This window comes from Pseudomyrmex gracilis, unplaced genomic scaffold (assembly GCF_002006095.1).
Source record: "Pseudomyrmex gracilis isolate BER0280 unplaced genomic scaffold, ASM200609v1 scaffold_259, whole genome shotgun sequence".
In the NCBI taxonomy this organism is placed as follows: domain Eukaryota; kingdom Metazoa; phylum Arthropoda; class Insecta; order Hymenoptera; family Formicidae; genus Pseudomyrmex; species Pseudomyrmex gracilis.
The window spans coordinates 36,212-59,487 of NW_018020843.1; the positions used below are offsets into that span (position 1 = coordinate 36,212).

A 23,276-nucleotide genomic window follows, 5' to 3' on the forward strand; every position below is an offset into this window, starting at 1 on the left:
GCGGAAGAAGAGTTTTTCATCCAACATCTGTATTCCGTATGTTGTGATCCACCGGAGTACAGTACTTCTCACCAGCTTGATAATACAACGAAGAAGAAGAGTCTTGACGCACGATCAGTTTTCGCAATGTGTCGCGCTGAAGAAATCGCCATGACGAGGACCTTGGATGTAGAGGGTAAAAACCGGAGTTGGAGAGCACACGAGGAAGAGGGTAATGGCTCTTTGGTAATTGGACCCCAGCTTGCGTCGCGTATCACAGCGATTATTCGCAAAACCAGGAGATGGCAGGAACTCAAATCGTTCTCTCGATGTTCTTCTTCGTCGACGCTTGGCGACGTCAAGAAGACTCGTGCCGGTCGTTTTTCGACGTCGAGTTTCGATCTAACCGAATAAAGTGAGTTTCCCGCGAAGTTTCTTGAAAGGTCGTCAGCCCCGATTGACAAAGTTAAGTAACACGTTTTTTCGATCGATATGTTGACTCTCTGAAAAAAAAACGCGACGCAAAGAAGGATGAAACGTGCGATTCTCACACAATTGATGCAAGTGGGAGACTTGCACGTGTCTTAAACAGCAGGTTGCACGTTCGCACGTTTTGTTTTTTTTGTTTTTAATCAACGACGTACAATGGTGGAAGTCTTTTCGCAGACACAAGTGGCTGTCTTTCTTAATGTTCATATTACAATTATACGCTTGAGAAAAATACTATAAACACTGGTTTGTACAAAATTTTTATTTTTTTATTTACATAACGAGAATCAATCTCTCTCTCTTTCTCATTGCGCAAATAAAAATCTTGTTAATTATTTGGTCGATTCACACAGTGTGTTTCGATTAAAAATGAGTAAGCAATCGATATCTCGTTGCGCGATTTATCTGTTTGACGCAACAAAATTTGTGTTTATCCTCGGAAGGATAAAGTGTTTTTTTTTTTTTTTTACTTATAGAGGAATAAACTGTTCTAGAATTAGTTATCTAAAAATAAAAGTTAGTTAAAAAAATGACAAAGATTTTATCTAGGAACCGGGCGAGAGACTCACGTTTGACTTGGAGCGACTAATTGCGCGCGCTCAGAATAATTTTGTTTACGCGAACGTAACAAACAAATTGCTTCCTTGTTTTTCTTTGTTGTTCGGTAATTGCGCCTCTGACATAATTATTATGTCTAAATCGCATTTTAACTGTCGCGCAAATCGCAAACGGATTAATGTGCTCGAGTGCGATAAAACTGATAAGACCTGTGCACATTGTGTGACATTATTCGCAGTTCGTGTGTATTATATCTCTCTCTCGATATTTAACGAGAGAACAGAAAAGATAGATCCTAATCTATTCTCGTATTGCGATTTGGAGAAAGTTGAAGTGTGTTTATAGAAAAAAGTGAAAAATATGTTTTTTTTTCTATAATTTTGAAAAAATTCTATAGCTCTTCTAATTTTTTATAATTCTCTGACGTCTTTTTTATGTTTTTTTTTTAAATATAATATTAAAACAACATTAAACATTTTTTCTGAATAAAAAGACGCGAGAGACATTGCGCTTTGCCGATTGCTAATGTTTAATATTCTACGGAACAAACGATGTTTCATCGGTAAATCAACATTTTGTGACAACAAATTTGCGCGTAATTTATCACAAAAAGCGTTACATAGATTGACCCGTTTATCGTTATCGCATATCTTACGCGTTAAGCAATTGATGTGACAGTAACGCGCACTCAATACATTTCGATAATCTATCGCACCTTGCTTGTTATGTAAGAAAATAATCGAAGGTTATTAATACAGCTGGAAACATGAAGAAAAGACTCACTCTTGCCAAGTGCGTGCGCGACACAGGTAAGTGCGTTCTCTTCTCTCTTCTTCCTCTTCTGGATCGTTCGACATGTCGCGAATCCTCTTCCGATTTTTTTTCTCTTCTTTTTATTCACGACTATCGTCGATAAACGATCTTATATCGCAGTTAGATCATCGAGCGATATGTGAGTTCGTTTCCTTTGTTTTTATTACTTCTTTGTTACCCAAAGCAAAAAAGTGCGGCGCGAAAAGGAGGGATTATCATTATTAGATTGATCGAAGAGAGTGTGAAAGTTTTCCTTCAACTCCCGGTTATATAAATAATAACACATTGTATATATATGCGAAACAATTTGTTCTCGAGCATCCCCTGAGAAATTTTTCCCTCAATCTCGATATTAAACGCGGAGTTGTACAACGCGACAGTAAAAATTTCATTGAATATTGAATTTTTTCGAGAGTCTTTTCACAAATATCTTGGTTTTTGTGAATAAAAACATATATTGACGCACATGCGCGATAAAATTGTGTATCGATATAACACAGTATTGATCACCCGATCGTAATTTACCGCCAGCAATGTGTGATTTTCTTAAAACGCACGCGAAACTGAAAAATACACTTGTTCCAACAAAATCTCTCAATATTTCTTCCAATTATACGTAGAAAGATAATTAACCGCGAAAGATAATTAATTATTCAATAAATTTATTTTGAAAAAAAAAACAGTTGCTAACGATTTAACAAGTTAACAAAAAAGCGAAAATTTTATCACGGAGCAATATTTTTGAAAAGAGAGAGACGCACAATATAGGCAGTAAATTCGTTGTAATTTAATTAAAACGTTTCGTTACAATTCGAAATATCGAGCGTGCAACAAGAGTTAATTTATATTTGATTTGCACATTGATAAACACATTCGCCCACGCACAGCAAAAACACAACGAATTATATACAAGGTTGTTTGATCTTTCCTTAGAATTACAATTTGACACATCGGGTTTGTGGTACTGCGTTATATCGATTTTCTCTTTCGGTTTGGATTGGGGAGAGCGATATAGGGGAGAATCATCTTCGATTGAGAGAGGGGGTAACGAGACGTGCGCGTCGGAATAGGGGTAGGTTTCGCCAACGTGTTTCGCGATGTAACAGACGTACAATTTTTCAAAGCGTTTCTTCTGGCACGCGTTTTTCACAAAACTTGATCATTCCACTCACTCCCTCCTAGTGCATAAAAATATTCCCACAAAAACTTCATTAGAACGTTCGTTAGAATTAGACGTTCACAACTTCATGAGACGTTTATTAGACATCTCATGAAATTTATGTGGATTTTGATTTCGTTCTTGAATTGTCTTCTTTAATTTTCTATATATATTTGGGAAAATATTGTACAATTTTTTAACAACAAAGGTTTTTATTTCCAGCTGTTTTAATTTCCACGCGTCGTTATTTTTTTGTTTTTTACTTTTATTTGTTCTAAAGTACAAACGCTTGTTTCTTGATAAAAACGTCTTGCGGAAGGTTGCAGGTTTCGTAAAAGTTTCCGAAGAGCATTAACGCGATCATTAACACCGTTCAAAATAGATGTCGAAATCAAATAAAAAAAGGCGCGTCTCCTCTTTTCTTCTCTCTCTTTCTGTCTCTCATTCTTCTTTATCTACCCGAAGCATCTTCCGGACAAAAGACACCCCTTTCGATGGGGTTTTATTCTATAACGAGCGTCCTGTGTGTTATGAGCGTCGCGCGACCTTGACACAACAAATCGTTTCAGGGTCTAGGACACGAGACGTTGTCGGTCGTTGCATCTTTCGTCGGTCGCGGCGGCTGTGATCGACCCGCGATTGAGATTGCGCGGCGAGAAGCGAGACAGGAGAGAGGAGAGAACGAAAGAGAGACGTAGAAACGTTCAGTGGAAGCCGAGAAACGAAAAGAGAGGGAGAGATTGGGAAAATGACCCCCACCCGCGACAACGAGGAGATAGAGGGGCGCTCGTATAAAGACTATGCCTACAGCCCTGTAGCAGTGAGTTCCTCTCCGGCGGTATTCGCTACTACCCCCGAGAAAGAATCTGTAGAGTTGAACGTTAAACGCGGCGAGGATTTGTGCAGCAGAACGCCGTTAGACACAACTGGCAATCGCTACGCCGAAAACATGACGGAGAAGGGTTCCACGCTCGTCCAGTTTCTGGCAGCTGCTTCGGGTAAGTTCCAGTCCTCTCTAATAAAAAAAAAAAAAAACGGAGACGAACACACCCTTCTACCAAGAAAAAAGAATTAAATTAGGTTGGACGTAAAAAAAAAAAAAAAAAAAAAAAATGTACTTCTTTAAATTCTCAAACTTTTTCTGATTTTTTGTCAAATAATTTTTACTTACTAAACGGAATACAATTTACGTGTATTATTTATTGAAAATTTTCGCTTTGAAAAATATTGGCGGAATAAAAAACCGTTTGATCAAACGAGATTCTGTCCTTTCTCTGCACACTATCACGGACCAATGTCCGCAAGTCGATGATGCACTGTTGCGACGAACGATTCACGGTAGAACGAATAATTTCTCTTCCATTACACCGAAAATTAACCCGAATCGATTCATACACTCGACGCTTAGAATTGTATTTTTCACCCCAGACGCTTTTCCCGTTCTTATTCGCGCAATCTTTCGGTATTGTGTTTATATATTCGAGGATCTATAAGAACTGCAAGGTCGGAAAACAATAAGTAAAAGATTTATATTTAAACAAATTTACGTGACATAAACTTGAGCGAAAAAAAAAATGTCTTGCGTGCGTAGAGTCTTGCTTCTCAACTGTCTTTTTGAAAGAAATTACGCGTTCGTTGACTGTATAACACACACAGAGTTTAACTAACAGATTGGATAATGGAACAATGAATCGCGCGATTTGCTTGTAACGTAGTGCACTTAGTCTTTTGATACGAACGATATTAATTGAAAAGATGAAGAGGCGTGTGTGTGTGTGTGTGTGTGTGTGTGCGCGTCTGCCGAATCGTATCACGTACAATAACACCGTGACGACATATCGACGAGATGTTGCACGCGCGTGCAACGCAATTGTCAACCAGCGGGAAAGAAAATTATGAAGTTTCTTTAAATTAAAAAAAAAAAAAATTGCAATTTTTTATTTTGCAACACGTAATTTGCAAAAGAAACACCCCACACTTTTGAGAGAAAAATAGAACAAAAAACTAAGGCCTGACACACGAGCCGAGATAAATAACTAACCAGAAACACCGAACACGTCAAAATCGCCAGATGTCTACATCCGTCGCGATTGTACATACATTATCGAAACACGCGACAGAAAAACAAGTACAGTCTCCCCGAACCTTTCTGTTCGTGAAGAGAAAATGTTCGTCACAATAACATACAAAGAACGCGAAGAAGAATAGACGAGTATTCGACTGTACTTTTAAAGGTACGCGCAAGTAAGGTGGAATATTAATTACGTTTTTTTAATTATATTTGTCACAAACTAGGGTTTTGTCTAACGCGATGATGACAGAAAACTTTGGCGAGAACAACATGTTAATAGCTATACAATGAATTATTACGCGCAGCAATTTTATGCATTCAGATGCAAATATTATCGTAATCGTGCAAAAGCCTCTGGAAATTTTCTCACTGCGTATATTCATCGCTAATTGTTTAATTCTTATCATCGAGCCCATGTGTTAAACAAATGAGAGACAAAAAAAATTAACGGCACGATCGCACACAGAGTTTTCGTCAAACGTGAAACGTGAGAAAACAAAAACATTTGTAAACGCAATTAATTGATCGATTCTTTTGTCGCAGCTTCTTCTGACACACAAATTTTTCACACATTATGCGTCGAGTTCCCTTCTTTTACGATTAACTTTGTACAAAGTTTCTTCAAAGAACAAGAAGCTAATCGTAAATTTCTTATTTTTGACATCTTCAAAATATTTGCGAAGCCACTTGCTCTAACGTTTGAAAGATGACAAATAAATCGAATGATAAAATAAATCGAAGATTTGTTTTAACAAAAACATAAACTTTACTCAATCCGCTATTCTATTCTCGTTGTGTGAAAAACTTGAAAATAATTATTCTCTTCGTGATGATTTCTCGTAGAAGAAAAATTAGAATGGGAAATGAAATTTTACCACAAAAAATAAATATATATATTTTAAAATATATATATATATATTTCTGTTTCACAATATATTGATATCAAATAAATATAAATACAAATGTATCTAAAGACGTCATGTGTCGAGAAAAAACAAAAAACGGAGGACGATGACGCGCTCGCGTTAAATTCATCCACCTCCGGCGGGGGAGTCCTTCGACAGTGAGCTCTCGGATGAGACGGGAATATTAAACGATTCGCATCCGGCGCTCGACCGAATTCAATCTTAACCGACAAAGATCGCAATCGGTTTAAACTACTTCCTTATTATCCGATGCAATCGCTCGGTGTAATCGAGCGCGCGATAAATCCGATTCCGCGTGTGGATTTTTCTCGCGAGAACTAATTCTCAATGAGACTAGACCAGGTCCTTCGATTGTGAAGCCGGTGAATGATCAACCGCGTTCGCGTCGAGTGAAATCGACGACAAAATTGCTCACGTTCCGTGAATGTGACGTTTCTCGCGCGCTGAATCCGGAAACAACTAAATCTCTGCGCGCGCGCGCGCGCAAATCATTATCTCATTCTGTGTTGTTATAATTCTTGTTTTATTACGTCACACACACCTGGAAACTTTGTGTCACACACAGAGTTCGCAATCCGGGGGAATCACACGCTTAATTATTTCGAATTATCGTGCGCAGCGACGACACGCTCGCGCGATAAAAATTCAGATGGATTTCCGATTAGATCGGCTCCGAGCGAAGTATCCTTGAAATGGCGACAAACGGATAGAGAGATTCTCGCATTATTCTCAAAAATTATTTATTTATAAAAGAATTAACGTAATTTATTTATTTATAAGGGAATAATTCACGTAAATTAATGATCTCTTCTGTACTTGTTTGCGCGAGTCGGCGTAACAATAATAAAATAAAAAATTGATATTCGCAGCGCTGAGACTTACGTGATATATCGAAGTATATCCGTAACATAGATACCGGATACTTCATGGCCATATGTTTACGAGAATAAATCCGTGTGTCGGGCGATGTCGTATGTCGCGAACTGTCACGAGCGTTTGACTTTCAATTAGAAGCGTTTTTTTTTACAAAAATACAATTGGTCTGTCTGATGTGATCGATCTACCTGAAAATTCCACTTTGCGAGTTATTGTTTTTGTTCTGTTGTACCGCGTGTTAAATTTCTCGAGATTTAGACTTGTAAAAGTCAATTACGACATGACGACGTAAGAAATGGAGTACATTACGTCACAATGAAACCGAGCGCGTTGCTTACTTACCTGTCGAAACCACTTTCGAAACTCGATTGTTACAATCTTAATTATTGAGCCAATTATTATTAAATGATTCGAACAAAATATTTGATGAAATGTGGAATCTCCTTGGAGATTTGAAGAATTAAACGGAATTACGATTCGAGAGATTTTGTGAACGCGAGATTTCGTATCATCTAAATATTTATTTATACGTAAGCAGCGTTTATCTAAAAAATTCGATTTTTTGATTTTCTAAAATCTTAATCTCGATCTAAAATCTTAAATTGATTTTTGCTAAAATCTCAATTTTAAATCTATGCTGATAATTTCGTCAATCGAAATTTTGCTTTGATTATTGATTAAAAAATAATTAAATTAATACAAATGAGACAGAAAATGATTTTCAAAAGACCTAGATTAAGTATGCCAATCGAAATGAGGCTTTATTCTCGTTAATTAAAAAAAAAAAAAACTTATTCTTGAAACCTTGATAAAAAAAAAGCGCACAATTCCGTATTTTCCCGCACACGTCAGTCATTAGATTTTTCTTACCTGGTGTTTGTCTAATGATAAAGCAAACTCGATGTGACGACGGTTTTGTAAAATGCGAATTCATTGTCCCGCACAATCGCGAGACAGATAAAACTACTGTCGTTTTTTATTTGCAGTTGTTACAATCAGTTGTACGCGGTACTTTATCAAACATTCGAGTTATCTACTTTACCAGTAAACGCCTCCCGTTATCGAGATTACGAGATTATTTTAACGCCACGTGTGGGCCCCTATTGCTTCACATGTTTGTTTACAATCTTGTTTTTTTTTACAAATTTTAAAGCGTTTTTCTTTTCGCAATTTGTCGACGCGCGAAGTTCAAAAGTTCGTCGCGTTGACGTCGATCGTATTTGTCAATCGATTGTGACACAACGTCAATAGAAGAATTTTGCAAAGTTAAACGACGTCAATCACATTTTGACGTCAAAACGCGCGAGCAATTCTCCGGCCGAGCCTCCTTTTTCAAGCTGAAATCGAGAAAAATCGATGGAACGTAATTCGCGATTCGAAATATTATCGTCATATTATTATTCGTCACGCAATTTTTATTTTTATTGACAAAGCAAAAGCTTCGTTTTGCATTGCCAAGTAACTGCACTTTCCCCCTTCTAATCTGTACAATCTATATATTTTCTTATCAAGACGATAGAGTGTCAATTTTTATTAATTTTTTTTTTTTTCATCGATTGATCGTTCGATATTATTTCGTCATTGTTCGACAACATACGTGCGACATCGCTCGTAATCTGCTAATGTAACTATTGTATAATACAAATGTTACACGTCTATGTGTGTTGCGTGTGTTGCAACAAACGAACGCAGCGAGATTTACGATAAAATAAAAATCTGAGAAATAAATAAAAGTTTTTGGAATTTGATTTTTTTTTTTTTTTGACACTTTTATTGAAACAATCGACACTTTCTCTCTTTCGGGGATTTAATTAAATAAATATGTTTTATTTTTAATCGACGTTCCCCCGCGCGAGGCGTTTGTTTTTTTTTTTTTTTACGTGTATTTTTGCAGCGCGACGATCTGGCACGTGTTCACGCGCTCCGCGAGCGAAAAGAAGCGGATTGTCACGTAGCTTCAAACTCGCAATAAAGAAATTAGGCGCAACACGCGGGTGTGCAATTGCAGCAGCTTCAACAAGCCGGCGAAAGAGAAGCGAACATTACACGAACGGACAGTCGCCTCTGACTGCACGAAATGCACAATCACGTTGTGTTATCTCTGTTTGGGGGCAAAAGTTCGTGGCAATTTTAGTGACACGCCTCTTTCACGTTATCGCGGAATATTTTTATTTCAAAAGTCTCGCCAGATTACGCCGATTTGTTTCAAAATAAATGGGGGTTTTTTTTTTACACAACTCTGCGAATTAAATCTCTGCGATAAATGTGATTTTAAAATTATATCGCCTGACATTACGACGAGATTACTGTTGTATGAAATAGCAATAATTTTTTTTTGTTCTTGCAATCGGAGACCTTCGTAAATTGATTTAAAATTACAAGTAAAAAATTAATTATACTGCGTGTGATTGTTATAATTATAACAACACGCAGTAAAAAAATATATTAATATTATATTAATAATATTAATAATATTTATATTTATAATATTTATAATATATATTAATAATATTTATAATACAACTGCGCAAATAAAAGGCGCAACAGTCTTTTATTTATTTATTTATTTATTTCGCGATTGTCAATGGTGTGATTTAACAATTCGGTTGCACAGGACAATGCGTCGGGTCGAGTTGTATTATCGTCAGATAAGCATAATGAAATTTCATCGTAATTAACTGCAATAAGAAATACGTGGTGTGATGCACGCGCAATTACATAAGAAATTACATTAATCGCTTATCGGTCACGAAAATTTTCCGCGTCTAAAAATCAGATGCCACGAATGACGAACTTTGTATCAAGGGGTTCCACTTTTTTGTTTTCGTATCTTCTCTCGCGGAGCGCGTGTCTATCTGTACATCCGTGATAATGTGCTTGACACATATTTTATTATTGCGCCACGCATGGAAGATAGCGCGCCGGGCACGGTCAATTAGAAAAAACAAAAAAAAGAACGCGGTTTAGTGAACGCAGCAAGAATCCGATGCAGCGCGACAATGCGTGTACGATCTTTGCACGAAAAAGAGGTCAAAAGGAAACGCGAAGAGACGATAGCCCCACGACAAGAGCCGTGTGCGATTATAAAGAGAGATCTTCGCTTATTTTATTCACATGTACGGATATAGAATCAGAAGGAGGGAATCATCGACCTTTGATGCGCGAGCGATTATAATTGTGCATCCGATTTAAATTGTAATCGAGCAAAACTCCGCGCGAACACAGCACTTTTTTTTGAGAGGAAAGTCACCCACAGTTCGGGAGATAAATCGCTCGCGTACGATAATTCGCGTTCCCAGAAACGACGTTTTGACCTTTTTCCAAACGATAACCGAGAAGAGACAAAACGTTTCGAGTAAACATATATATTTGTACACTTTGTCTTATTATTATTATAATTGTGTGACAAAATGAAAATAAATCCAACGTTCGCACAGTGTATCACAATCGGAGTTGAGATAACGCGCCGGTCTCAAAAACACACGTGTCTCTTTTATGTCTGTTTTAACACTCCGTTGTTTCAAGGCGACTGTCCGGTCTAAATGATTAAATAATCGCACGTTATTAAATATCGCGCGTTGATTTGCGGAGACACGAAAACGACTTCCGGTTAAACAGATGAAAAAGCGGCGTTCGATATTGGAATCGATTGGAAAATCGACTGGACGTAGGTCACACACGGACCGAAGTGGTCCGAGATGGTTTTTTCTTCTCGGAAATAAATAAATTAAAATACACGCGCGATTGAAAATATATTTAAATATATTTTTGTTCCAAGTTATAAAATCGCGCGAGAGATCGATATCTTCTCGTCTGTCACGTGCGCGCGATTCGTTAAAACGCGCGTCCGCGTTTGCTTGATAATGCAACGATTCAACGGTTGAATTGATTACGTAAAAACGCGCGATAATTCCGAGACGCGTGTGCATTATCGCGTTGCAACAATCACAACTCCCGTCGGATTTTCACCCGTCATTGCGTTTTGCGTTAAGCTATTTGTAACGAGATGACAAATGAGTGCCGTATAATTCATTCTATGTTTGTACACACACAAGCGGAGATACAGTTGGTTGTTTATTTGTCATCTCTCTTTTTAGCGATACGCGCCGTATTCTCGTACTTAACTGCACAAACGTGAGAGACGCCGCCTCGATAGCGTGGAATAACGTTAGACAGTGTCTGACGCGTGCACACACGTGCGTAAATCGCATTTTATCAGCGGGGCTCTCTTCGCGGTGTGTTTATTCGCGACTATTAATGCAAATTTACATTTTAGACTGAGTAAGTTGATGAAACGTTTTTTTATCTAACAAATCCGCGATAAAATATCGATCAGCGTCGTTCTCGGGCTTCTGAGCTAGACGGGATTTAGATACGAGAATTATGTGGAATTAACGCCGTTTAAATATCTCAGCGATCAGAGATTGGAGCTGGAATCCTCCGAAGAATGATTGTAACACGTCGATTCGCAGCGCGAAGAGATGTCAATTTATCGCGCGGTATTAATAATTTAAAAAAAAAAAAAAAAGAAAATGCACTCTCTGTGAAATTTTTTTTTAATTTGTGTATGTGTGTGTTTTGTTTTTATTTGCAGCTAATGTAATCATTGTTGCGACCGGTGCTATGCTGGGATGGACAAGTCCGGTTCTTCCCGTATTGGTGGAAAATGGCGGACCTTTGGGAACGAAGATCACTAAGGATGAGAAAACCTGGATTGGATCTCTGGTGGCTCTCGGCCCGATTATCGGCAGTTTTATCGCAAGCTACCTCGGCGACAGGTACGAGACTATAAGAAACAACCTGCGCGAAACAAGCGGGATTGATGCAACGCGTATATTTTTGTTCCGAAATGTGCGTTTTGATTGTCGAGACGAAAGATCGGAAATTAGAACGAGGAACAAGTTGTTTGTTTTTATCAAAGTTGATTTTTCATGCGAACAAAAATGCATTGTTGAGAATATTACAAAAATTCTATCTGATGTGGGCGTTGACAGTGAGACAACAAATAAAAAAAAAAAAACGAGAGAGATAGAGATTCAGAAAAAAATGTTGAACAACTACATACGTTGGATTCCAAGTGAAAATACGATGAGATGTTTTCTATATTTTGTTACAGATACGGTCGCAAAAATACGTTGCTGTTCTCCGTGGCACCGCATTTGGTTGGATGGCTGCTTGTCGGGACCGCGCGTCACGTTGCTCAACTTTACGTCGCACGAATAATATTCGGAGTAGCTCTGGGTTTCGCGTTCACGCTCGTTCCGATGTATTGCGGCGAAATCGCTGAGGTAATTAATTACACACTTAGCGTGACACTACGAGAACACTTTTGTATAATAAGAAAAATTAATTAGAAGTCATCAGAAGAATTGCACTCTCTTTCGCTGCAAAACAAGAATAAATGATTATTTATTTTCGTTAAGAAAAAAATCAGATAATTTATAGCAATTTGTTTTTTTTTTTTTTTTCATTCTTTCAGACTTCTATCAGAGGAACACTGGGTTCTTTCCTTCAGCTGTTCATCACGATCGGTTTGCTGTATTCCTACGCGATCGGACCCTTCGTCTCCTACGAGGTCTTTTGCGTTGTATGCGCCGTTCTGCCGATTGTTTTCTTCGTCTGTTTCATAATGATGCCGGAGTCACCGTATTACCTTATCAGACAAGGTCGTCGAAGCGAAGCGATCACGTCTTTGTCGAAGCTACGAAGCAAATCCGAAGCGGCTGTCGAGAACGAGGCCAATGATATACAGGCAAGTATATCACTTCGATTTTCGAAACGCTAATTTTTCACGCTAATATTTTGTTTTTTTTTTTTTTCGTTTCGAAGATCTTCCGACAAAAATTATTGATTTCGGTTGACGGATCCGTCCAAGTTTATTTCAGTCAGTAAAAGAGACAAGAAAAATCGATCTAAATTTATTGCGAGTTTCCGACTCGGAACATTGATTGCGAGTTGTTAATTTCCGAGCGCGTTTAACGCTTGACCGAAATAGATTTCTCAACTCGGGTTCTATATTCTGAGCGACAAGGTAAATTGCTAATGTTATACCTGCATTGGGTGGCGAGCACGTGGCCGATCATTGTTAAATGCACGTCTAGGAGCGTGTTGTCTGTCAGGTCACGTCGGGAGAACGAGGGAGGTCGCGGCTAAGGCCGTTCCTTGATCCTAAACAACAATGTCGTCCGCTCGCGAGGGACAATTATGACTGGCTTGCAAACGACACTTCTTCCTGAAATAATTCAGAACTGAACCCAGGTGCAGTCGGTTAATGTTGAAAAAGAAGAATTTGACGAATTGTGTTCCGTCGCATCTGTTCGAACACTTGTTACGGAATTAACATTAAAGACTAGAAATTTCGAGGATGAGGAAGACTCGGAATATTACACGTCGATCAATAAATAAACAGCGAACCTGTTTTCCGAATACAAAGATGACTTTAGGTCTTCTTTGGTTTTGGAAACAGAAATCAAATCTGAATTATATTCGCTCTTGTGAAATATTCCGTGCAGATGATTGAAATACAGTTTTTTTTTACATTTGTTAACAAAGTTCAAAGATGATTACGTCTTGTTTGATTTTTTCTACAGGAATCACTCGACGAAGCTTTCAAGGAGCGAGTTACCGTTGCGGATCTGTTCAAGACAAGAGCCAACTTCAAGGCTCTGATATACACGTGCGCGCTTGCTTCCTTCCAGCAACTTACCGGCATTAACTTCGTGTTGTTCTATATGCAAGAAATTTTCGACGCCGCTGGCAGTTCTATCCCAAGTGAACAAGCGACCATTATCATCGGCGCCGTGCAAATGTTGGCGTCGACGGTGACGCCTGGCGTTGTCGACAGGGCGGGCAGAAGAATACTTCTCGTCTTCTCGGGCATCGGGGAAACAATCAGCTTGGTAATTGATTTTATCGAGGTTTTGGATATTTATATGTATACATACATACACGCGCAATTTGTTATAAAAATTATCTCTTCGTATATAATATTTCAGGAATAATATTAAAATGGTTATCTAATTGTAGAAAAAAAATTTTCTACAATTTTAATTAAAACAAATAACAAAGACTAACACGTTCGTTTTTGTCTTCGCGATGTTTTAAACGCGGTTTTTCTTACAATAGATCTGACCCGACTTTGACATTCCGCGAATAAGTCTTCTAAATCGGCAAATTTGCAGATAATTGATGGGAAATTACCTCGCGCTCGCTGATTCATTTTCATGTCACTCTCGTGTAGATAGTATAAGTATATGCATCAGATCATTAAACGCATTCCGTCATCGTGCGCTCACGGTCGGCATGTGTAATTACGCGTTACTACTTATAGCAACGGATTTAATCCCATTTTACTATTTTTTTTTTTTTTAATCTCACTTTCGAGAATCTAAGAATCGCGACTCGGAAGTGCTCGATCTTTTTTTTTTTGTTTTTCACAATCAGGAGCATCTGCAAATCCGGTTCTTTCCGCAAATTGAATGAAGATAAACCGCGATGCGATAGTTATCGGAAATGTTTCCGCAAGGGACCTGTTGGTGCAACAGGTGCATCGCGAGGCACAATGTCTGACACGCGAGTCTAGGAAGGTCGCGTTCTATTATACATGTGTAATAATACAGACATTCCGATGCCGCATTCCGATGGAATGCGGCGATCTTTATTGCATCGGATGCAATTTAGCGCGGGAACTTCCTCGCCGTCGCACAAGATTACGTAATAAAACCATTACACAAATTAGCACGTGACACAGGAACAGACACGTACAGATCTGAAACAGATTTGCATAGAAAGAAACGAAAACAAAATTTTGCAAACTTTATAAAAAAGAAAGAAATTTGTAAAATTCACACAAAGTTAACAAATTCACTTGCTGTTCAAAAAAAAATCAAAGAAACTGCACAAAAAATTCTCCAGTCAATAAATTTTCATATTTAACAATCGCACGTGTCCCCCCTTTGTGTTTTTTGTTTCAGTGCGCTCTGGGTTTGTATTTCTATCTGAAAGATGTGCAGCACGCGGACGACGTGGTGGAGCAGATCTCCTGGCTGCCGGTGGTCGCGCTTATCGTCTTCATCTCCACTTACAGCGTGGGTTGGGGCCCGCTACCATGGGCCGTGATGGGCGAGATGTTTGCCTCGAACGTTAAGGCCAAGGCTTCCGGTATCACAGTGTCCCTTTGTTGGTTCTTGGCTTTCATCATAACCAAATTCTCGGACGACATGACGAAGTCGTTCGGCAACTTCGCGACATTCTGGATGTTCGGCGCATTCTGCATCGTCAGTATACTCTTCACGGTATTGATTCTACCGGAAACGAAGGGCAAGAGTCTTAAGCAGATTCAAAACATACTCAACGGCGTAGATTCAGACGAGGAAAGTGAAAGTAAAAAATAAAACAAAAAAAAAAGCAACTGTTCGATTTTGACGAACAGAGTTCGTACGTCGAATTTTTTCACAAAAAAGAGATTCGATATTTTACCGAGTAAATAATGTAATACGTAAGTTTTTTATATAATTTTACGACCTTCTCACACGAGAGACTTCGATATCTGGCTGGCTGTCGCGTAACTTTTTGAAAGCAATTTCCGAATATTCGGAATAACAATATCGATTCGTGTCGTTTTTCCTATTTCTTTTTTTTTGAAAGAAAAAGAAAAAGAAGATAAACGACAAAAACCGGGAATCACACGTTCCGGAATCGACTTCGAAAAGTTGCGCAATAGCTATCTCGTTTGAACGTGGGACAAACTCAAGTGTGGAGCTTGGTAACAGACGAGACTCTAATTTTCTATGCCTATTGTTCTACTGCCAGAGATTTTTACAAGAATAACACACGTATTTTAACAATCAGACACGATATAAATCGAAGACAAAATATTTATAAATCCTAGATTACATTGCTCATTATCTTGTTACCGTGCCGATTAATAACAATGTGTGTGTAACGAAAAAAGTTAGATCAACGAATTCAAACATATCACAAGAAATATTTAAGAATTAATATTTATAATTAACATTTGAGAGAGAGAATTCCAAAGTCAAGCAGAACTTGACAAGATCTAAATTTAATTTATATACGTTATATACTCGACAAAACAAATTTTTTATCTAAAAAAAACAGATAATAGAAGGAGAGAGGCTATCTTGTATTTTGAAATTAATTAAGATTTGAACATTGTGATTTATTTCAGATCATTTTTTCAGGTTGATATTAAACAGAATTTACGAAAGAATAAAAAAAAAAGTATTAAAAATATTAAAAATAATAAACTCAAAACATATCTTAATTTGCATACAAAACAAAAAGAATTTTAAGAATGAATGGAAACTTTTAATTTTATATGAGATCACATTATAAGTGTGAACTTAATAGTCTTCCGAACACATAACAGCACACACACAGATCGATTGTATATAGCGAAAAACCAAATCATATGCCATAATATTTAAATATTATAAATATGTATAATATATATTTACATAAATATATATTGACACAAGATAATATATTTCGCACAAACTACGTTTTCCGAGCACAAAAAGATTGTGATATGCGCCAGTAAACGTTTTATCCCGACGTTCTCGCAAGCAAGTTCCTGTCTTGTCCGTGATTAGAAGACGTAGATAGAGTATAATTTTCAATAAATGAATACATGTTCTATTTTTTCTATTTTATCGGAAAAACTTTTATAGTATTTATAAACGCGCGTGCGCGTTTAGCTAGTGCTGTTTTTGCGCGGCACAAAACGAAACAACTATTTTTTCTCTAGTAGCGTATTTCTCGTTTACGGATGAGAAACTAACTAGTCATTTTGTAAGGAACGTTAATAACGAACATTACTATGTCGAAAATATCGAAAAATTTAAAGAAAAATTTATATTTTGTGATTATTTATATTGAAATTACAAAAGATCATATTACTGCCATAATAAGAAATTAACCAATTAGCCAACGACAAGGTCATTATTATTGACACAAACACACACACATATCTTTCACATATCTCTGTTCGTCGCGCACAAAATATAAATCATTCTAAATGTACATATACGAATTAGACAATAAGAAACGATATTTATAAATGTCGTTATTATTATTAAATCGATTATACAAGTTTACACATTATTGTTCTATTTATATAAATAGTATTTTAATTGTACATTATATTTGTACTATATATTGTATTGTACTTTAACTGATTTCAAAATACTAACATAATATTTAAATGTGGATGGCAAACAAAATTTCAAAAGTGACTATTCAAACCTCACTCGTAATGTGACAACATTTTGACTACAAATTGACTGTTCGCCATATTGTATATATAATATTAATAAACAAAAATGATATTTATCTACTTGTAATTATACTATACAAAATATATTTATCTTTATATGTAACTATTGTTTTAGAGAAGCGATGTAATATTTAATATAAACTTTGAAATATGTAATTAATTTAAGTAAAATAAATCCTTGTTGAAAACGTATACGGTTTTATATAATTTACGTAACTGTGCATATATGTATATTTTTATGCAACTATAAATACTTAAAAATTATTTTTAGGGTAATGTTAGAAGAAATTTTTTCTTCTTCTTTTATTTTTTCAAATTCTTTTATTTTTTCAATCAGTTTCTCATCGATAATTATTTTATTGATTTTCTTAGTTCTTCACAGAGAATGCAATGAAAAAATAGCGAGATCAAATTTCTATAAAACACAAATCGAGTAGAGTCGAGTCGAATCGAATCGGTAAGATCAAGAGAGTAAATAATGACAGAAAAGAGATTTTGAGACAGTTCGTCGTATACGTAGAAAAGAGTAGAAAAACAACACGTGACTAAGGTAATGTGACTGTAATGTATATTATACATAACATTAAATAATATGTATATATGATATAAATAATATATTAAATAATATATATATTATATACATATAATTTATTATATATTTATAATATTATACTTTATATTATATATTATATATATTATGTACATACTACCGTAAGATCACTGATCTCGGTCGCGTGACCGCGGCGGGGTCAATGACCTCGGTCGCGCGACTGCGGTGGAGTCACTGACCTCGGCCGCGCGACCGCGGCGGTGTTACTGACTTCGGTCACGTGATTACGGTATTGTATATATATATATATACACACACATATATGCGTATGTGTGTGTATTATATATAGATATAGAATATATTACATATAATATATATAATATTCTCTTTTTTACCCTTTTCCCTGTCACGTGTTGTTTTTTTCCACTTCTCTCTCTCACTATTTTTTGAGTGTGATTTTCATGCGCTATTTCTGACATTTCTCATATGTGTATTATATGGTTTATAAGACGTATATACTATCTGTCATCGCGGTGACAGGTTGTGTTCACTGACAACACGTTAAATAAAAATAACAATAGCTTGCGCGTAGCGCGCGCTTGTGTTGTGCTAGTGTAAATAAATTTTAACAAATGTTGGCAATTTTCGCAGAATATAATGAAACAAAACACACGCGCTCCGCGTATGACAAGCAAGAAAATTTATTTGACAGCACATTAATTAAAAAAATTTTAAATTGTCTATCGCGTTTAAGTTGGTGTGTTGTCAAAACGCGACGAAAAAAAAATATTTAACGAACGTGACGAGACAATCTTTAAAAACAATGAAGAAACTCGAGCAAAATAAAGAAAGCTATATGGTGAGCACATAACATTAATTAAATCTCTTGCAATTAGAAGATGGGATAAAAATAATTAATGATTGATTTAAATTTTACAATTATACGTACACTGTCAGTATCGCAATGCTATCTGTTATTTCATATTTCATTTACAGAACGAAGAAGATAAACGATTACAGGAAGAACTGCTGCAAGCTGTCGATGTGTTGAAAGTAAACTTTATTTTGTGTATATCTTGTAGCACATATATATAAACAAATTATGTTGCGTCAAATTTCGGAGGAAAGAGAAAGAGAAAGAACTCAAGCAAAAATAATTTTCTCTCAGGGTGAAGACGAGACGGCCATGTTGCTGTCGCTGAATCAACTGAGAATTCTTATGCGAACTTCGACAACCTCGATGACATCCGTACCGAAACCTCTCAAGTATTTGAGAACTTCTTACCCGAGTCTGAAGAGCGCGTACGAAAAACTCAAGCAAAATGAGGTGAAGGTGCGTTTCGCGGAGATTCTCAGCGTGCTCTCTCTGGCGGGAGCCGTCTCGGGAGAAGGCAGAGAATGCCTGGATTTTTGCATAAAAGGAGCTGTCGACAATCCCGGAGAGTGGGGACACGAATACGTGAGACAACTCGAGACCGAAATCGTCGACGAGTGGACGAACGCGCCGATCAAGGACGAAGAGAAGATCAGGTGGAATGAAATTATTCGAAAGACAAATCGAAGGAAAAAAGTTGTATCACGCGAAACACACTTCGTCAAAATAATAATAATAATAAAAAAAAAAAAAAATATAAATAAAACAATGATCCGTTTCTGCGACAGAAAACGACTCACGCCATTGATCAAAAGTATCATCGCGTTCGACATGAAGCACAACGCCGAGATACAGGCGTGCGATCTGTGCCTGGAGATCGACGAGCTGAATCTGGTCGCTGAACACTTGGACCCCGTGAATTTTGCGCGAGTTTGTCATTATTTAACTAGCTGCGCGACGTACAGGTGTGACAAAATATCGCAACAATTGTTGCGAACAACAATATCCTCATCTTAAAAAGTTAACGCAATTAAATTGTTTCAACGTTTCAAAAATTTGTTCTTCAATAATAACTTTCAAGCGAAGACACGGAGAGGAGACAGATATTAGAATTCGCCACCGAGCAATATCTGAGGTTTGAGGAATACGCGAGAGCGATGTTGGTGGCGTTGCAACTTGCGAATTCGGATCTCGTTTACAAGTGCTTCACCGCATGTCCCGATTCTTTGATCAGACATCAATTAGCCTTCATCCTTGCCCGGCTACAAGTAACTTTTCTAATTTAAGACTTTGTGTGTGTATGTGTGTGTGGAGGATGTGCATCGTATAAAAACAGAAATTATGTCGATCTCGAGAGAGATGTTTAATGTGCAATTGATGTCTCGAACAGGACCAACCACTGAGAAAAGAATATAACGGAGACGATGCTAAGAACATCGAAGCGATTCTCAGCAATGGCCACGTGAACGCTCATTTTCAGATCCTCGCCAGAGAGCTCGACATACTCGAGCCGAAGCTACCGGAGGATATCTACAAAAGTTACTTGAGCGGAATCAGACAAATAGAACATGATTCCGCGAGAGCAAATTTGGCGGCGAGTTTCGTTTCCGGATTCGTGAACGCGGGTTTCGGACAGGACAAGCTGATGGCGAACACGTCTGACTGCTGGGTGTACAAGAACAAGGTTTTCGATTTTCTTTCTCGCCAAAATTAACGGAAATCATCTTCCAATTTTAATGTTCAATTCGTCGAAATTATTTTTCACTTTTCTTCGATGTTGCGAATTGTAACAAATAAAATTTTTCAAAGACATTTTCTTTCATCAGGATCACGGAATGTTGTCGGCCACCGCTTCTCTCGGCTTGATACACATGTGGGACGTCGATGGGGGTTTGGTTCCTATTGACAAGTTAGTATTTTGATTTTTTATAAAAATATAAAAAATATAAATTTGAACTCCAAGTTGTTTCTAAATTAATTTTTATATAATTTATAATGATCCATTTCTTCTCCAATTTGCCAGATATCTTTACACGAGCGAGGTCTACGTAAAATCCGGCGCGTTGCTAGCCATCGGACTGGTGAATTGCGGGATTCGTAACGAATGTGATCCGGCTTGGGCGCTTCTCAGCGAATACGTGAACGCGAATCAAACTCTCCGCATCGGAGCTATCTTGGGATTGGGTCTAGCTTACGCCGGTTCCCGAAGAAAGGACGTTACGGAACTTCTTTCCAATGCTCTGGCTAACGAACACAGTAAACAACATATATATATAAGTAATATTATAACAATTTTGTCGAAATTATCTACAAGAAAAATCTCATCGTCTCAAAAGTTTCAAAAATCACACTCGCGCATTAATTTTTTCAGATAATATACAAGTCGTGTCGCTGGCTGCGATTTCTCTGGGTCTCGTGAACGTAGGATCGGAAAACTCCGACGTTTCGTCGACCATCTTATTAAAGTTACTTGGACTGTCGAAGAAAGAACTCGTTAATACACACTCCAGGTGTTGCGTAATATTAATTATAATATTATAAATAAAATATATAACACACATTATGTTACAAATAAATAAATATAATAAACATCAAGGTGTAACAATATGTGTAACAGCAATCGATCTTCCGCAGATTTCTACCATTAGCTTTGGGAATGATTTACATGGGAACACGGGACGCCATAGAAACCCCATCAGCGGCGCTCGAGGCTCTGCCGAGTCCGTACAACTTCGCGTTTCAAACTATGCTACAAGTAAAAATTACACCGATACGATTACTTTCTCAAAATTTCTCATTTGTAAAAAGGTTTTACACGTAATTCAAATTGAAGAAGCGGTAAATCTTCTTAGATTTGCGCGTACGCGGGTACCGACGATGTGTTAATAGTGCAGGAATTATTGAGAATATGTTCGGAAGCGATGGATGAAGAAACAAGCGCGAAAGCTACACCCGACAACACCCCGACGTCAAGTTGCTGCGATCAAAGAAAAATTAGCTCTACCACGTCGGAAAGGAATAAAAACAATCAATCTGACGAACGCGCCAAGTACGTATTGTACAATACTAACAATTAAGATTAAGAGAAAGAAACTCTGTGTGGGAGCGATTTGTTTTGCTGTACTCTATAGTGGAAAGACGCGCTACAAAGACTTAATTGCGATATTATTACTAACGACAGGGACATTGGAATGTCACAGGCTATAGCATCCCTGGGTGTGGGACTAGTCGGACTTGGAGAAGGGAAAGAAAACTCGAGGATCTTTGGTCAGGTGAATAGAACATCAATTCTCTCTGGGAAATATTCCCTGAATTTTTTGATGAATATTTATAGAGCGCGCGTTTGCGGTGACATTTAGAAACACAGGGGAGATAAAGAAGTAGCTAAATCCATCCAATTCAATTTGATAAAGATTAATATCCGAGAGTTCATTCATAATGGACACTGGTTGCTTCCTTTTACAAGCATATAAAGACTACTCTAGATAAAGATAAAGAGAGAATTACTTAAGATGCAGTTGACTGTAATTGATATTTATTATGGGAACATTCTCGTGTGCGCTTGTATGTCGGACGTAGGTCGGAAGATATGGTCCAACTCCGGCGCGACGTTCTATGCCTCTCGCGCTGGCTTTGTCTTCTTTATCAAACGCTGACCCAACGGTCGTGGACGTGTTGAACAAGTACAGTCACGACCACGACGCCGATGTCGCTCTCAATGCGATTTTCGCTCTCGGTCTCGTAGGAGCTGGCACCAACAACGCACGACTGGCGACGATGCTGAGACAATTGGCGGCTTATTACGCGAAAAATCCGTCTCATTTGTTTCTCGTGCGCATTTCCCAGGGTTTGGTGCACATGGGCAAGGTAAAAAAGATCTCTACGTTCGAAAAGAAACTTTTTTTTTTTTTGATAGATAGAAATATAAATAAATGATTAAAGTAACAGACAATTAAACACACAAATTACTTTCATTTACATTTGGTTGTAATTCCTATTGTACACATTTTTTTCAGGGCACTATGTCTTTGTCGCCGTTGAAATATGCGAAGGTCTTGGACTATACCGCCTTGGCTGGCCTGATGGTCGTTCTCGTCGCGTGTCTAGATTGCAAAAATCTTATACTATCGCAATCTCATTATTTAATGTATTGCTTGGCGATCGCGATGGAGCCGAGATGGCTAGTTACTGTGGACAAAAATCTTAAAGTACACAAACGTACTCGCGTATAAAATTAATCAAATTGATGTTTAAAACATAAATTATATCGTTAATTAGCGAGTGTTCTTTTGCAGAACTTGCCAGTGTCGGTAAGAGTGGGACAAAGCGTGGACGTAGTGGGAAAAACGAGTAATCCGAGATCCATTGTCGGCGGTCACGTTCAAACCACGCCGGTTTTGTTAGGCGCAGGTGAGAGAGCGGAATTGGTGTCAGATCAATACGAATCGCTCTCCAACACGCTAGAAGGGTTCGTGATTCTACGCGCGAAAGTAAAACAAATTTAATATCAAACTTATATATCACGCGTTTATTCGCGCACGTAATTTAACACATAGAGGATTTTTTTTTTTTCACAGCAGGATGCAGCGAGTTAAAATACAAAAAGTTTGCTTTCAAGTCTACTAACAATGCAGCTAATGTACCTCCGCTGAACAAATTTTGTCTTCCTCGATATGTCTTTGCG

The 23,276-nt window shown here is 37.5% G+C and overlaps 2 protein-coding genes across 2 annotated transcripts; both read left to right on the forward strand.

The window, feature by feature from the left end:
* The first annotated feature begins 1,784 nt into the window (after window positions 1-1,784).
* On the forward strand, window positions 1,785-15,528 carry LOC109859370 (facilitated trehalose transporter Tret1-2 homolog). Its single transcript, XM_020437576.1, has 7 exons — window positions 1,785-1,835; window positions 3,568-3,996; window positions 11,466-11,649; window positions 11,988-12,159; window positions 12,351-12,623; window positions 13,462-13,770; window positions 14,845-15,528. The coding sequence occupies exons 2-7, from the start codon at window positions 3,747-3,749 to the stop codon at window positions 15,262-15,264; spliced, it is 1,608 nt and encodes a 535-aa protein (XP_020293165.1). The 5' UTR covers window positions 1,785-1,835; window positions 3,568-3,746; the 3' UTR covers window positions 15,265-15,528.
* A 2,899-nt stretch (window positions 15,529-18,427) lies between these two features.
* On the forward strand, window positions 18,428-23,171 carry LOC109859362 (26S proteasome non-ATPase regulatory subunit 2-like). Its single transcript, XM_020437552.1, has 15 exons — window positions 18,428-18,577; window positions 18,715-18,771; window positions 18,887-19,248; window positions 19,381-19,557; window positions 19,674-19,860; window positions 19,983-20,276; window positions 20,419-20,501; window positions 20,616-20,848; window positions 20,964-21,102; window positions 21,227-21,347; window positions 21,445-21,641; window positions 21,774-21,864; window positions 22,172-22,459; window positions 22,609-22,800; window positions 22,888-23,171. The coding sequence occupies exons 1-15, from the start codon at window positions 18,542-18,544 to the stop codon at window positions 23,095-23,097; spliced, it is 2,667 nt and encodes an 888-aa protein (XP_020293141.1). The 5' UTR covers window positions 18,428-18,541; the 3' UTR covers window positions 23,098-23,171.
* The last annotated feature ends 105 nt before the right edge of the window (window positions 23,172-23,276 follow it).

Excerpts from the sequence above, each read along its gene's own strand:
- LOC109859370 (XM_020437576.1), top strand. The coding sequence starts at position 3,747 with ATGACCCCCACCCGCGACAACGAGGAGATAGAGGGGCGCTCGTATAAA. Across the intron at positions 12,160-12,350 it reads ATTGCGGCGAAATCGCTGAG|ACTTCTATCAGAGGAACACT; the intron begins GTAATTAATTAC and ends TCATTCTTTCAG. Across the intron at positions 12,624-13,461 it reads ACGAGGCCAATGATATACAG|GAATCACTCGACGAAGCTTT; the intron begins GCAAGTATATCA and ends TTTTTTCTACAG.
- LOC109859362 (XM_020437552.1), top strand. The coding sequence starts at position 18,542 with ATGAAGAAACTCGAGCAAAATAAAGAAAGCTATATG. Across the intron at positions 21,348-21,444 it reads CGTTTCAAACTATGCTACAA|ATTTGCGCGTACGCGGGTAC; the intron begins GTAAAAATTACA and ends AAATCTTCTTAG. Across the intron at positions 21,865-22,171 it reads ACTCGAGGATCTTTGGTCAG|GTCGGAAGATATGGTCCAAC; the intron begins GTGAATAGAACA and ends TGTCGGACGTAG.